The sequence below is a fragment of the Echinops telfairi genome, unplaced genomic scaffold (genome assembly GCF_000313985.2).
Source record: "Echinops telfairi isolate 266 unplaced genomic scaffold, ASM31398v2 ScPeMD7_7409;HRSCAF=8447, whole genome shotgun sequence".
NCBI classification, from domain to species: domain Eukaryota; kingdom Metazoa; phylum Chordata; class Mammalia; order Afrosoricida; family Tenrecidae; genus Echinops; species Echinops telfairi.
Window position 1 is genome coordinate 15575289 of NW_022111309.1, and position 16894 is coordinate 15592182.

General features: G+C 47.8%; 1 protein-coding gene across 1 annotated transcript in view; it reads right to left on the minus strand.

The window, feature by feature from the left end:
• Positions 1-16894, minus strand: part of LOC101663432 (NT-3 growth factor receptor) — an 83971-nt gene that overhangs the window by 60673 nt on the left and 6404 nt on the right. Inside the window, exons 3-4 of the mRNA XM_045296473.1 lie at positions 11228-11400; positions 6701-6944 (exon numbers count right to left, since the gene is read on the minus strand). Coding sequence (XP_045152408.1) covers positions 6701-6944; positions 11228-11400 — 417 coding nt within the window. The remainder of the gene's footprint in view (positions 1-6700; positions 6945-11227; positions 11401-16894) is intronic.

A 16894-nucleotide genomic window follows, 5' to 3' on the forward strand; every position in this document is an offset into this window, starting at 1 on the left:
ATCTTCCATTGGATTCAGCTATTCTGTGAGCAAAAACAAGTTTCAGAGTCTCTTCCGTCATCCACCTTGATCTTTTCTTTGTCTTTTTAATGACCTTTTGCTTTCTTCATGAAAGATGATATTGATGCCTTCCCACATCTCACCAGGTCATCTGTCATTAGTTTTTAAGGCATCAAATCTTTTCTTCAGAAGTTCTCAAAAATTGGGTGGGATACACTCAAAGTCATATTTGAATTCATGTCGACTGTTTCAATTTTCTTCATCTTCAACCTGAACTTACATATGAATTATTGATGGTCTGTTTCACAGTGGGCACCTGGCTTGGTTTTAGCTGCTGATATTGAGCTTCTCCACAGTTTCTTTCCACAGATGTAGTCAATTTGATATCTGTGTATTCCATTTGGTAAAGCCCATGTGTACAGTTGCCTTGTGTGTTGTTGAAAAATGGTATTTAATTTGAGTAAGATGTTGGTGTTGCAAAAGTCTATCATGCAATCTCCACTTTCATTTCTATCACCATGATCACATGTTCCAACCATCGCTCCTTTCTCTGTTTCCAACTTCTGCATCCCAATCTCCAATAATTGTTAGTGTACCTTGATTGCATGTTTGATCAATTTCAGACTGAAGACATTGGGAGAATTCTCCAGTTTCTTCATCACTGACCTTCGTGGTTGGTGGATAGAGTTGAATAATATTTATATCCCTTGGATTTCCTTCAAGATGGAGAGATAGAATCCTATCCCAGAGAGCATTGTATTTCCAGATAGATCTTGAAATGACGCATTTGACATTGAATGCAATGTCATTCCTCTTGATTGTATCATTCCAGGCAGAGTTAAACATATGATTTTCTAATTCAAAATGGCCCATTTCAAGTCACTAATGTCTATATATATGATCGATCTTTATGTGTTCCATTCAATTTTTAACTACTTCCAATTTTCCTAGATTCATACTTCATGGGCTTTTTGTCCAAGACTTTCATGGAAGTTAGGATTCTACCAGCCAAGTTAACTTCTCCTCAATTATTCTTGCACCCTAGATGCTATTGTTGGCATCCTTTACAGGAGTACTTAGGCCTGGATGCCAGTTTTGAGATCTGCCTTATGTTCCCCAGATATGTGCCATCTTAGATTTTGACCTATCTTCTGTCCCCATTTATTTGTCAACATTGAGGGGTTCATTCCCAAAGGGATCCCACGTCTGACCTTAAGTGACTCATTCCTGAATCAGGCCACCTTGCCTCCTATTGATATTCTCCTCAGACAGTGTGTCTGTTAGCCTAGAAAATTCCTGCTGCTCCTGTCCCCGCACTCTGAGTTGCACAGAGCAGGGGATGTCTAAATGCTCCCTCATTTCTCTGGACATCTGAGTATCTGTGCAGGTGCCTCCTGGTCTGGCCAGATTTATGTCCTGCCTGACTTTGAATTTCCCTACTGACTTCATTCATTCATTCCTACTCTTTTTGGGTGTCTGTGAAGGGCCAGGCTCTGCAGTATGCTTAGAGCCTAGCAAGGTGTCCAAAGAAAACAGGCATTCTCCTGGCCCTCTGGACCAGTAGGACCAGAGTGCTGATCCCTTCTATCTCACATCTCCTTAATCTCAGAACAGCACGTCTTGCTTTCCTGCTGAAAGCATGACAACATCTTAACTCTGGAATCCCAGCTCCACCAACTCTGGACTCTGTGAAATCTCTTTCATTGTAGAGTTGACCTTCAAACTCTCAATGTTCTTGGATGGTTAGAGAAACATGAACTAGAATGACAAAGCCTCCCCTCTTCCACGCTGGGTGAAAGGCAATCCTCCCAGCAGCGTCACAGTGACCCATTCAGAAAAAGGGGAGTTTGTCTGCAGACAACAGCTAAGAATAGAGAAAAACAAATTGTCCTTGCTGCTAGGTGCGTGAATGTTTGTTTTCTCTCTCTAAAAGTGTAACAGGAAATTAAGCAGTTCACCTTTGTCAACTGTTTGCATGTGACTGTGCATGAGCCAGATGGTACCTCTTTGTTTGAAGAAATTAAAAACGAAAAAGAAAACACACAGAGTTTATTGCTATCATTCCTCTTGTCTTCATGTGTACACTTTGAAATACATGCTGGGCAGGCAGACACACACACACACACACACACAGATGGACTCTAATTATATGCATTTAGATGTATTAGGCATGAGAAGCCAACAAACTTCGAAGCCCAACAGATTTTAGTAACAGACGGTAGTAGAGACATGCAGACCTGTTCCCAGGTGTCTGTGTACAGAAAAAGCCTTTCCATTGTTCTCATTGCCTGATAAATCACTGCCTTCCCCCAGGACCTTGACCGGGATCTACTGAATATCAAAAATCTTATATAAATCACCCAGATCTGAACTGAGCGCTACGATTCATGATCCAGATCACATAAACACTGACCAGAGGAGCAGGCAAGTACTGATGACAAAGGAATGTCATCTAAACCGAAACCATGGGAAGAAAACCTCCATGGGTTGTAAGGAATGAAACCAGAATGCTTTGCAGAAACAAGGAGGGCGGACTTGGTCTTATGGACTTCGCCCCGTTCAGCAGGAAGCTCCAGTCTCTAGACAAGGACATCCTATTTGGTAGAGTAGAGGGTCAGTGGAAACAGAACCCTCCATGATGCAAATTGATCCCATAATCACAACATCGGGCTCAAGGCGGTCCCAGACCCTGGAGATGGTGCATGACGGGCAATGTTTCACTCTGGTATGCACATCTCCCCAATGCTCTGGAATGCATTCTAATTCACAGTGACCTAGATGCAGACAACCTTATGTTTCCCCCCCTGTGGGGTGGCGGGTGGGTTTGAAACACTGACCTTGTGGTTAAGAGCCCAATGGTTACCCCATAGTGCCTATTGTTGTTACGTACAAGGTTGCATAAATTGGAGCGGATGTAATGGCAACTGCAAATACGAGCCCATTTACCTACACGTGTGGAGCCAGCTGCATGATCCTAGCCTTTCTATCACAGAGGTCAGAAGTCCTTCTAGGTGATTCAGGAAATTGCATCTGAAAATGAGATTCCCAGTGGGACTTTCTTATCTCGGGTGTTAAAGTGACTATGAAATAAACAGACCATTGTTGACCGAGGAACTAATGTGTTCTGGGCCCTTTGTAAACATGAGCCTAGTTGACACCAAAAAGCTATGGAGTGAATGTTATTGTTCTCATTTTTAAATGAGAAAATAGAACAGCTACACAAACGAGAAACTTTAACAGAAGCTAAGGAAAGAACACTGAGGTCACACGCCCACTATGTGATGATGTCAGGATGTGACACAGGTAAGATGAGGCCCAAATCCCAGGAATCCCCTCGTCTCCACGGTATCTCCCAGCATCGATAACAAGACAATAGTGTGATCTTACACAACTCACTTTTTCTTCACCCCTTTTCCTATAGAAGGAGGCGTGGCTGTTAGACTCTAGCAACTTGTAAGTGAACTTTGAGATGCAAGTTGCTCTCTGAATAAAGGGAATACAGCCCCTATCCACCGTCACTGGAATAGACTTTCTTTTTTTTTTTTCCGATCGTGTGTTCATTTTTTACTCCAACATCTATCCTTTCTTGTTTCATATTACCTTTGCAACAAGGGCATATATTTTCAAGCCAATTGGCCTCAGCTAACATTTGACTTCGAAAACATAAAGTAGAATTGAGGATACTTAGATTATAGACATTTTTCGGGCCTACTTTGCCTTCTTAAATTCTAGTCTGCCCTTGAACCCACAGAAAGGAAGTGGACTGTGTTGAGGGCATCATGGCTTTGGCAGCTCTCCCAAGCATCAAGAACAATAGGTGTCCATTGCGAAAGAAGGACAAAGAGTACGGAAGGGCAAAGGAGGACCATCTGGGCCACTGACTGTGGTCTCCCTGCCCTTGTTAAAAATCAAGAGTCAAGAAGCATTAAGTACATGCTCTGATGCAAGTTTGAAGGCTGTTTGTACACATTCTGGTCAAACATAGTTTCCCAAGACTAGGGCAAATCCAGAACGGTCCAGCTTGGCATAATCAAAATACCACTCCTTGCTTTCATCGACACCAACATAAATCTATGCTCATCTTGGCAGGCTAGCAAACCTTATTACATGGAGTGCATAGGCAATTCAATGGTGCTGGCACCAGCCAGACTCAAGAAATCTATGACCGATGGATCCCTACTAACCTCTTCATCAGTGCTTCTCCTGGAAAGGACTAAAGACATTGGTCTAACTGCCAGAGGAAGATTCCACTTTGATCCTTCCTGGCAGACTTGCCCTAGCCATCCATCAGCCATTCCTGCGGCTGCTTACTCTCTCTCCCAAACGTAGGACTGCTGATGAGCACAGCAAGAGGCTAGGGGAGCTGCCCGCTTGCCTGCGGATGCTGTTCCCCCACTGTAAAGTCCACTTGGCCGAAAGGTCTTTCACTCTTTTGATGGCAAACTGTCTGCCATCCTCTGGTGGGGGCACGCTGGTCACAAAGGAAGTATCCAAGCATTCCTTTTTTCTCTAGGCCATGGCCAATGTGGTAGTCACCAAATCTGGTGTCAATTTAAAGATTAAGATTGTAGGGGTGGAGTCTAGGCTGTCAATCTGGAGATAGCCAATGAGACTTCTGTGTGGGCATGGCCTTCTCCTGAGAATTCTGGGAAACCTGGTATTTCCTTCTTGGAGGCAGGAGAGGCACTCTCTCTATCACTCCCTGGGAGACATTGCAGCTGACAAGATCTACAAAGCTGGAGAAGCCATGTGGAGACCTCTGCCAGCACTCAGATGCTTAGAATGCCACTAGATCCAAAGACTTTCTACCCACTGGCCTGTGATCATCCTGCATTCGGCATCTTTGCATGTGTTTCGTGAGTCTGAAGAGGACTTTATGGATTGCTATCAGACATATGGGCTAATGTCGGACTTATGGACTTGATCTGGACTGGGCTGGGGTGTTTTCTCCATGTTCAATTGCTCTTGTATGTAAACTTCTGTCTTATACACATATGTGTGTCCATGGATTTGTTTCTCTAGTCTACCTAGACTAACACCATCAAGGTGAAGTATCTTGAGGGATTAATTTTATTTTGGAGCTTCAACCAACAGAGTTTGTTTTCTCACTGTTTGGGAAGCTAAAAATCTGAGTTGAGGGTGTCAGTTCTAGGAGCTGTTCCCGCCCCCCTCTTCTGTTAGCTCTGGTAGAAGGTCTTGGTCTCTGTAAGCATTTTCCTTGGTTCCTTGGACATATTCATAGCTTTCCCTCTATTTGGGTTTTTTCTCTGTGCCTGATCTGTTCTTTCTGTAGTGCAGAGCTGATTGATTTAGGCCACTTCCTACAACTGATATGTTCACATTAACGTAGCAAATTCCTATTTCCCGGTGGGATCATATCCCCAGGTATAGGAGGTTATGATTTTTTCCTTCTTTGAGGGAACATTTTATTGTGGTTTGAATGGACGGGTACAGAATACATTCCTTTCCCACTCAGCACTTTATGCACATTTTGTTTCATGGCATAGGTTGCAGTTCACTCTTCCCACTACGTCTCTGGGCTAAGTGATGATTACTCTTCATGTCTGGGTAATCTCTTTTAAGCAAACCCATCAGGACCACCCAGAGAGAAATGATCTGGGGAATTCAATGTCAGATTTTAAGTCTCCTGCTTTACCAAGTTGAAGCCAATGGTGAGTAGACAGTCAAATGTGGACTCTCTGACTCTCATATCACTCATTACCTACGGAGAACATGACATCGGTGGCTGCCATGCCCCTCAATCGCCCATGTATGTCCTCACAGTATCCTTCCACCCTTAATCCAAATTCTTCTTCTACTCAGTGTTCTCAAGTAAACCACCCATGTTTACTTTGAGATATCTCAAATTTATTTGTAAAAGGTAGTATCCCATCCTTGTGTCTCAGGTTGCATTTCGCTCCCCTGGTTGGCATATGGGACACTCTGGGTCACTTGTTCTTGCCCTGCAAGAACCACTCAAATGGTACATGGGAAGGAGATGCAGTAGGATGCTATGAAATGAAACAAAGACCCCTGCTCATGTAAAGTAGACAACAACGGTGTGGAAGTCAAGCTGCACAGGGGATCTCCCTTTAAAACCAGGAATCTTATTTTTAAAGCCCACTAGCACCCCTTTCCAAAACTGGTAGCATAACATGCTTCCTTTTAACTATTCCATCCTTCCTAAGCTATTTGGACAACTCTGCTCAAATTAAATCGTTGTTGCTATTTTACTTTGGGTTCCGGTTTGTCATGGAGATCTACTTCTGGAGAAAATATCATCCTTTTGTTGTCAGCAGATCATTTCAGAAAATATAATGTGCCGTGTGGGAGGCTGGCTCAGGGACTGGACGGGATGGGAGGTGTTTCCCCCATAGTACCAAATGGGGCTGGATCCTGTGTATGTTTAGGTACATACGCGTATATGTGTGTGACAGATGGCTACTGATGCAAAGGAAACACAATGCACATCATTGCAGAAAGGATACGTTACAGCTAAATGCCCTGGAGGAAAGAGGATGGGGCCCTGGTGGGCACTCAACACAGGTAAGTCAGGATGCCGGCGTGACGCGGAGAATTGTTGAGTGCACGTCTGGGCCTGAGTGTGTTTGTGTGTGCGCCAGAGGGACAGGTTAATGGACAATGACAAAGACAGGTGAGCAAGCGCTAGCTCGGCTGCAGCTGAGGAAGGCCACCTTACCCTGTAGTAATCGGTGCTGTAGACATCTCTCGACATGCCAAAGTCTCCGATCTTCACCAGCAAGTTGGCTCCTACCAGGCAGTTCCTGGTGGCCAGGTCCCGGTGCACGAAGTGCTGGGAAGCCAGGTACGCCATGCCCGAGGCGATCTGGCTGGCAATGTGCAGCATCTGGGAGAGCCCCAGCTCACCCTTGGCCTGGCGTGGCTGCCCATCCACGAGGATCATGGCATCCGGCCCGTGGGCCCTGTGTGGGGGTGAGAGAAGGGAGGAGCAGAGAGAATTTCAGCAGATCAAGGGGGAAAACCTTCCTGGCTCCCTCTTCTCTGGACTCCCTCACAAACGTGAACCAAAGCTCACTTTGCAGCTATTTGGTAGCTTATTTCCATCGGCTCAAAACTGTACGGTGAGTGTAGGGATGCAGGGAAAGGCCACACAACCCGAGTCCCAGCAAGATCACCACAGCTGGCTCCCATAGGTGATGGGGTAAACTAGTGGTCCTCATTTTGGTATTGGACCCCTGGCACAGGGGGTTCCCAAGTTCTAGACATCTGTTATAGAATAAAATGGTAACAAGAATTAGCTCTTCCACTGACCTGAGGGACCGAGCACCATTCCTGAGTGTTTCTGACATTTTCAGCCATTTGACTCGCTCCCTCACCCTAATTTTGAAATCAGGAAACCAAACTGCAGTGCGACCAGCTCATCAGGCCAAGGTGGCAGGCAGTGTGGAGTAGCCGCATGGGGCATCAAGAGGCAGAACTTGCCAAGGGACAGTTGGCTGTGGAAAGAGCTACTGGGCCCAGGAGAAAGAGACCCTCCGACCTGAGGCACTGACAGCACACCCCACTTCAAATCAAGTCCTACAGCTCTTGTCCCAGCACATTGGTCGGCCAGATCGGCCAAAAAAGCCCAGGGGGCTGTGACCACATCCGGGGCCTTTATTTATGAGGTTGTGGGCCAGGGGCCCCTTGTGGATAGCCGGGCCTCGGCCTACTTTAGTGCTTTCCAATCTCCATGGAACTCCTTCATTAGATACAAACATGTTTGTCTTACTACACCCTGTGGGGTTTGCCCTCCTCACTCCTCAGAGGGGATGCTGCTACAGCTATGGCTACAAGAAAAGAGTCAATAGATAAGCCCCCTCCTGTTTACCAGGCAAGGATCCTCCCGCCAGCCGTAAAAACCCACACAAGCATGGGGTTAGGAGAAGAGGCAGGGCCAGCCTGGGGTCATGGAGGCCGTGGTGTGAAACCAGTCTGCAGTCCACTTCCCAGGAAAGCTCAGGTGGCCCTGTCTGGAAACTGCAGCCACCAGGGGCTTCTGCAGACGACCACCCTTGACAGACACAGCCCTGGAAGATGGAGTAGGCATTTCTAAGGACTCTGGTCAGCTGTGAAGGCCCAAGTGCATACTGTGTTCTAGAAAATAGCCCTGGGAGGGCTGTTGGGGCTGACTGAGAGACAGCCCCCACCCCCGCCACCAACCCCCACCATGATATCTTCAGAAAGAGAGTCCTTGGAGAGCTGCCATAGCCATAGGTGCCTGTCATCAAGGCCCAGCCCAGTGGGTGCCCTTCCTAGGTCCCCCATGCCTTCTCTAGAGGTGCCCATTGGGGAGAGGGGGGAGCGGTGGGAACCAGGTGACAGGCTCTCCAGCACCCCTTTGCCTGCTTTTCCTTTTCTTGTGATTTTAAGCTCTCTCACCCCTTGTTCTCCTCTGGCTTCCCATGCTTTATTTCCTTTCTATCCATCTTTTCTTGCTCAGCCCTTAGAGGGACCATGACCGTGAGGCAGAGAGACACTTGTCGGTGGCACCTGAAGTAATCCTGGTGGTGCTGTGGTTAGGCATTGGGCTGCTCACCTCATGGTTGGCAGTTCAAACCCATCAGCTGTTCAGAGGGAGAGCGATGGAGCCGCTCCTTTAAAGGTTTACACTCTCAGAAACCCTCTACAGAGTCTCGATGGCTGCTTAACCAACAGAGAGGGCACGGGGCAATGGGCATGTCCCTCTGACCCCAGGAGGAAGCAAAGGGAGAAAGGGAACCTCCTGGATTAGACGTTCTCAGAGACGACGGAGAGTCATGATTTTCCTAGTAACCACTGTGTTCTGAGCACCTAGCAACACCCGTCTATGACAAGGGGGGCCGAGTCAGGCAGAAACCTGCAGGAGAAGAAAAAATGAAATGCACCCCACCAATATGAAGCACGGAAGGTGGTCCGAGTGCACCCCACCAACAGTGGAAAACTGTGAGCGTCCTCGGGAGCTCCAGCACGCACAAGGTAGCACCATTTCATGCCCCTGGTGGTCATGGTGGGGAGCAATGAATAACACACTTCTTTGCTAGGAGAGAAAAATCAAGGCTTAATAATTTGCTCCAGATTTCACAAAGAAGTGCAAAATCAAGGATTGGAACCCATGTGTGTTGTACGCTAAGAACTGAGGATAAAGAAATGCCCTTCTTTGTAAACCGAGGATCAGAAGACTTAGAGCATGGATCCTAAATTTATTTTGCCTACTGCCCCTTTTTCTGAAGAAGAGGGAAAACACCCCAAACCACTCAGCATCCTCCTGGCAAGTAAACACTTTTGATTGCTAGCCCATAATCCAGAAAAAAGAGGATCGGTATCTATTTTTGCAGCTCTCCTGGATCATACCTGGATAGTCCCCTACACAGGGAGCCATCACCCCCACTTTGGGAAAAATTTGTTTAAAGCACCTTACCAACACTAACCTTTGGCATAGCCCTGTGCCATCGAGCCCGTTCTGATTCATAACAACCCTCCCGAGTGTTTCCGAGACTGTAAAGCTGTACAGGAACCAGCAGTCTCACCCTTCTCCCTCAGAGCAGCTGGTGGATTTGAACCTAATGCTTACTTGACTGTGGCACCGGGTCTCCTAAGAACAGGCCCTTTAAATCCCTCCAAGGTCTCTTTTGGTCAATCCAGCTCTTAAAAACAGAGTTCCACAATCTCCTCCAGCCTATTACTCCATCACCTCACTCCGATCCCACCCTCAAATAACAGCACCCTATTAGAAGAGCCTCCATTTTTGGTACGTGGTTTGATAGAGCCTTCTGTAACCTGATCTCTGGGCATTTTTCCCTCAGCCATGGCATTCAAATGAACCTCAATGGTGACTGTGACAGAGATGCTGTCTAAGTCTCCTGGAGTTGAAGGTTTGACCTGCTTCCTGGGACATTGGAAGTCCCAGGAAGTCCGTGGAGTCTATAGACCCCTCCCATCTGGCTGTGACCTTCCCGGCTATATTGGGATAATAGTTGGAGGTGGCTGATGTAAAAAGCAGACTCTGATGTAAAAACCAGAGCTCTAGTGAGGAGATGCTCTGTTTCTCACAGAGAAGGCAGATCTGCCCCTGAAATTCCATCTAGACCATCTAACTGGAACCTAGAAGCTGCCAAACTCTTGTCAGTTCTGGTTCTTCCTCCAAACATGAGGAAACCCTTCTTACAAGAAGGCTACTCTTTCTAGAATGAACAGCGCTGTCCACTAGAACTTTCTGAGATCGAAATGTTCTACATCAACACTGATTGATGTACTAGCTTCTAACCACAACAGAGTTGTCTGGTAAGTGCTGGGCCGCTACCTGCAGGATCAGTGGTTCAAACCCACTAGCAGATCCATAGGAGAGAGATGAGGCTATCGATTACCATAAAGATTTACAATCTTGGAAGCACCACATAGCATTGTTCTGAATCAGAGTCTACTTGATGGCAGTAGATTGTTTGGATAGACACATTTGGCTACTGGGTATCTGGAATGTGGCCAGTGTACCTGCACAGTTACATTTTATGTAATTTTAATTCATTTACATTGCACTGTCCACTTATGACTCTGACCTTACTTAGGGTCTTACTGGATAGCCCAATTCTGGAATTTAACCAAGCAAATTAGGTCTTTGCTTTTTTTAAACCCTGATTGTATCATAATGAGTTTGCAACCTTGTACCTTCGGATTCATCACCAAAGAGTCCTTAGCAAGAAGATTTCCAGGAGGGCTGCATGTGAGGAAGCAAGACCCCCAGGGTCTTAAGATCCATGGGAGAGATGATCTTTGGATCTAGGGGTGATAAATTGTAAGCCAGCTGATTCCTTCCTTGGCCTCGTTCTAGACCTTTCTCTTCTCCTTCACTTAAAATTAAGACAGAGAAGATAAGACACTTTTCCCATCATCCTCCACCTTTGCCCTTATCCCCTAAAGTGTGGGACAAAGACTTCTCAGGAGAGGATGCCCAAGGAGAAAGGCTCTCCCTGCTGCTACGGAGCCCCTTCCAAGTCATAAGGACCTGACAGGACACAATAGACTTGCCCAGAGGAGCCTGCAGAATTGTTATCTTTATGGCTCCCTCTCACAGGGCTGCTGGTGGGTTCAAACTGCTGGCCTTTCTGTTTGTAGCTCAATGCTTAACCACCCGTGCCACCAAGGGTCCTCAAGAAGACAGGTGGCTTCCTATTTCTCAGTCTCCGAGGGGAGGCATGACTCCTGGATCAGGTGAGAGCTCCGTGCTTACCTGAGGAACTTATTCAGGTCCCCGTGCTTCATGTACTCAAAGACCATGATGAGGGGGTCCCCGTCGCCACACACCCCGTAGAACTTGACAATGTGATCGTGCTGCAGGTTGGTGAGCAACTCAGCCTCCCGCTGGAAATCCTTCCGGGCAGCCAGGGTGGGGTCCTTGAGGGCCTGAAAATGCAGGACACTGGCTATTAGCTACTAGGGTGCTGTGGTCCCTGGATTGTCCCCTTGGGAATGGAGCTGATTCCACACTCTCTGGGTTCCCAACAAAAACGATTTTAATTTGGGGTGGAAGCATCCCCAGGGCAGAATGCTTCCGTGAGTACCCAGCAGTTGGAAGCTCCCAGGGGCTCCCAGGGAGGAAGGAGCTGGTAAAAGATCTCCTTCCATAGCCTGGGAAATCGGATGGGGCAATTCTACCCTGGTCCCTGCAAGTCAGAATCTAACTGACAGCACACAACAAGGACGAGCCTGAACCACAACAATGGGCTCTCTCCTCTTCCTCTAAGAAAGAGAAACCAACCTTACTGACGCCTGTGTCTCACACACCAGGCCACTGCCTTCACACAACACATCTGATCCCGGGTAATTATGAATCTCTTCAGAGGGAATTTGCAGGTGAATCTATTTCATGCAAAAAAAAAAAAAAGGCTAAAAGCCTTTTCAATGTTTTGAAACCCGTATGTGCAGCAAATGAAAGAGGCAGGGTTTTGCATGTTAAGAGTGGTTCAAAGCTCACAACCACCCCCCCACGCTCCCCCGCCAGCAGTCCCTGCAGACAGACAGGATAGAACTGCCCTTGTGGGTTTCCCAGAGGGTAACTGTTCAGAGGGGTAGAAAGCTGTTTTTCTCCTGAGGAGCCCTAAAGAATCCTTGGAAGAGATCATTTAGTTGCTAAACCACACCCCTTGAAAGCCACTGCTCTGTGCACACGGGTACAGGTTAAGAGCTGGAAACACAGGGCATCCAGGACACATAAAGCCCCCAGGACGAACAATGTGAGCAGCAGTACCAGAAGGGGAAGGGGAGGTGGGGGGAGAAAAGGGGACCTGATCACAAGGATCTATCTACATATAACCCCCTCCCAGGAGGACAGACAACAGAAAGATGGTTGAAGGGAGACATTGGTCAGTGTAAGACATGAAAAAATAATAATAATGTATTAATTATCAAGGGTTCATGAGGGAGGATGGGGGAGCAAAAAAAAATGAGGAGCTGATACTAAGGGCTCAAGTAGAAAGAAAATGATGAGGGCGACATAGGTACAAATGCCTTTGACACAATGAATGGATGTATGGATTGTGATACGAGCTAAAGAAGGCCCTAATAAAATCATTAAAAAGAGAAAACCACTGCTCCAGTTGTTTTTTTTAATTGTTTTATTAGGGGTTCATACGACTCTTATCACAATCCATACATACATCAATTGTGTAAAGCACATTTGTACATTCAGTTTTAACTTTATGCATTAGCACCATTACAACAAAGCAAAACAAAAAACCCCACTTTGGCTCAATTTCAACTCACAGTGACCCCCATGTGTGTCAGAGGAGAACTAGACTCAAAGGAGTTTCAGCGGCTGATTTTCGAGACATAGGTCCCTGGGTGTGTCTTCTGAGGTGTCTCCGAGTGGACTTGACCCTCCAATCTTATGGATATCCGCTGAGTGTGTTGTCCATCGGCACCACCCAGGGAGCTGGGGGCCTTTTAAGTCTACCGGAGGGACCTGGAGAGGGCTGTGCCGTTCCTCGGGCATCCCAGAGCTGTGGAGGGAACAGTGCTTTGCCCTATGGAGGAGCAGCTGGTGCAGGTGCATCTACACCTTTCCCCACGAGGTTGGAAGTTAGATGGAGCCAAATAGCTGCTTGCTGCACCTGACACCATTCAGTGCCCTCAATAGCCACAATCTGAGGAAATGAGGAAGTGGGTGTGAAGTTGGCATGCCATTTGCAGCTAGCAGAATTCTAGACTGTGTGGAGCACAGTTCTGCCTTCCCTCGGCCAGGTGGGTGGCCTTTGCGGCTTATCCAGGCAGCTTGGCCCTCCCTGTCACTGGTGACCCCCTCTGGCAGGGGGTCTGACGTCTTTCCCCTGCAGCCCCCATGAGCCAAAATGCACAGGGCAGTATGGGCCTGTAGTCCCAGGAGTGTTGCAAACGGTTAATGTGCTTGAACTATTAATCAAATGGTTGCATGTTCGAGTCCCCCCAGAGGACAGAAGACTTAGTGTTCTAATCCCCCAAATCAACCACCAAGCACCCACCACAGCACCCTGTTTCTCCAGATGCACAGGGGTCACTAGGGCTTGGCGACACCTGTTTTTCCGGCTTGGATTCTCAGCATTTCAGGATGTGGACCATTGTTAGGTGCTAGCCAGTTGGTTCTGACTCATTGCAAGTCCATATGACAGAGTAGAACCGCCCCCGTGGGGTTTTCTCAGCTGTGATGTTATGGGAGCTGGTCGGCAGCACTTTCCTCTCTCAGGATCACTGGGTGCGTTCAAAGCCCTGGCCTCTTGGTGAGCAGCTGAGTGCTTCCCCACTGTGCCACCTGAGCCCCTCTCAGGAGGGCAGACATGGAAGGGTCTTCTCAGACCCCCGTCAGTCAACAGCATACATTAGAAGTGCTGGCCTCTTCAGTGGCTCCAAACATTAGATGTTGTCTGTTCTAACCTCATTTCAGAGTTGAAAACCCAGACCCAGCCCTGTCTGGGTGCAAGTCCACTCAGCTATCTTTAACTCTAGCAGTTTGCGGAAGGAACCTTGGTGGTGTAGTGGCGATTCATCGGGTGGGCTGCTAACCACAAGGTCAGTGGTTCAAAATCACCAGAAGCTCTGTTGGAGAAAGAGGAGGCTTTCCATTCCCACAAAAAGTTACCATCTCGGAAACCCACAGGCGTATTCTGCCCTGTCCTGCAGGGTCTCTATGACCCAGAAGGGACTCGAGGGCGGTGAGCCTGGTTTGGTGACAGAAGTTTGGTTGGCTGAGTGGGCTTTGCACTGAGCTACTAACTGCAAGTGCAGCTATTTCAGCGGTTCTCCACCTTCCTCATGCCGCGATCCTTTCATACAGTTCCTCATGTGGTGCTGACCCCCAGCCATAACATTATTTTTGTTGCTACTTCATAACTGTCATTTTGCTACTGGGATGAATCAGGTGACCCCTATGAAAGGGTCGTTCGACCCCCAAAGGGGTCACGACCCACAGGTTGAGAACCACTGAGCTATTTGAACTCACCAGTCCCTCCTTGAAAGAAAGATGCGCCTGTCTGTTCCACAATAACTTAAAGAGTCTTGCCAACCCCAAAAGGCAGTTCTCCTCTCTTATAGGGAACTAATGAGTTGGGATGGACTCAATGGCAGCGTGTGTTACAGATGTTTAGAATTGCCTTGAACCTTCTAACCAAGAACCTCAATCTTGAAGCTAAAAAAAGGTGACACCTGTCTGGCGATCAAAGGGGTTGTGATCTCTCAGCCAGAGATCCCAGCCCCACAGCTCACCCTCAACAGCAGCCCCCTTCATGTTTAACATTTAGGGGTGCCATGAAAAAGTGCTTGGTGAAATGACCACTGCTAACAAAATGTTGAAAGCAATCTCATGTGCTTATTGTTCTTTTCATTTTATTTGAAGACTGAGGTCCAGGCCAGGGAAGGGATTTTCCAGAGACGGTCTAACAGCTTTGGATGACTAAGCCCTTAGGGCTGGAGCACAGGCCATGTTCCTGTCCAACCCACCTGCCTGAGTTACCTTATGAGATGGTTTAGACCAGTGATTTTAAACCTTCCTAAGGCTGCGACCCTTTCACACAGTTCCTCATGTGGTGGTGACCCCCCCAACCATAATATTATTTTCGTTGCTATTTCATAACTGTCATTTTGCTACTGTGATGAATCGGGTGACCCCTATGAAAGGGTCATTCGACCCCCAAAGGGGTCCCAAACCACAGGTTGAGAACTGCTGGTTTAGACAGTAGGCAGGTCTCCAAGGGGATGAGGGTGGTGGGGGGGCAGAGGAAAGCAACTATGTGCAAGGGAGAGGTCAGCAAGGGTGAGATGTGCGGGCTGCCCCCAACAGGGTCAGGCCCTACAGCAATGACAGCCAGGTGGGCCTGGCCAAGGGCAGAGAGAGGTAAGGGTGGAGATGCACAGGTCCCTGCTTGCCTTGGACCAGCCTGGCTGTATGCATGCTCCACTTGATGGCTGGTCCAGACTAGCTGGTACCAATGTTGGCTGCAATTCCTGGCCACCTCATGGGCGACAAAGTATAACTGCACCCCTATGGATTTTAATGACTGTGACCTTTCAGATCTCATGTGTTAGGACTTTCTTCCAAGGTGCCTGTGGGTGGGCTAGAACCCCCAGTCCTTCTGTGAGCAGCCATGTGTTCGGGTCATTATGCTTCTATAACCCCCCGGGGCCTCCCTGTTGTGGAAAGCTACTTAATAATAAAGGAAGAGGCTGCGGGCTCAGAGGCAGCCATGCAAAGACCTGTGTGGAGGCTTCTCGCTGTGAATGGAGTCATGGTGAGAGAGAGCCTCTCCCGGTGGCCCAGCTCTCGGCTGCAGCTCTCAGCTGCATGGGCTGGGGCGTGGCTAGAGGATCTCTGCCAGTGATTTATTTATGTTCATGGGGGAAAAAAATGAACCCAGCATGGGTGGGATGGGAGAATACAAAGATTTATGTGAACGCTAGATTTATGACTTAGAAAAGTAGATCAAATTCGGGGCCAGCCGAATGGCCTCGTGCCATCTCTTTAAATCATTCTCGTGCACAGCCTGGACGCCAGTGGCGGCCACTGGACAGTCCTTCTCAGCCCTTGAGCAGTGCCGCCCAGGACCCCAGGCTGGCTCCCCGCACAGTGAGCAGTTGGGAGCTCCTGGTGCGGCTACTGCAACACAATGCAACTGCTCTGTTTGGGTCTTCACACACCCCTCCTCCAGCCTCTCTCTGCCTTTGCAATGGGTCCTGAAGCTCCTGGGCCCCACCAGAAGATGTTACGTAACTGCCAGAGAGGGGAACAGGCAAGTAGGCTTCAGAGTTGCAAGTGGCCCCACTAACCAGGGACATGATGCAATTAGGACAGAGAAGGGGAGCTAGAATAATGATAGGAAAATGGGGCCAAAGACTGTTTCTTACACCACTCAGTGGAGTCCGTATCCAACAGTTTTTCCTTTTTCTTGTTTTCTTTTGTGAAATGGGTTGCAAGTCAGTCTCACAGGACAAAACCTCATCTCTAGAAAATCCATCTACATAGAGCCAGAGCCCATAGAGAGATGAGGTTAGCCAAAAGGGCCCTGAAGCCAGGAGGCTCCTGGGTAGACACTTGGGCAGTAGTCATAGAACAGATGCTAGCGGGGGCTTGCCCTCCTTGCCCTCTTCCTTTCTCCCAAGAGTCTGCATTCCTTTCCCTTAGCTTCCGTGTCTCTTCAATCTCACGTCTGACCTTGGGAGAAGGGGTCCAGCCAGGCTGTTTAATTGGATGGGAGGGAAAAACTTTTAGAAGGAAAGAGAGTCCAACCTTCTCTCTAGTTTCTATCTCCTTCAAATCCACTTAATAGTGTCAACTTGTCCAGCCTAGGGGCTCTGTGGCTTTACGTTTCCTTTTGTTGATGGGAGATATTGCAAGGGATAGTTAATTTCAGATTTCCTTAATATATTCATAATC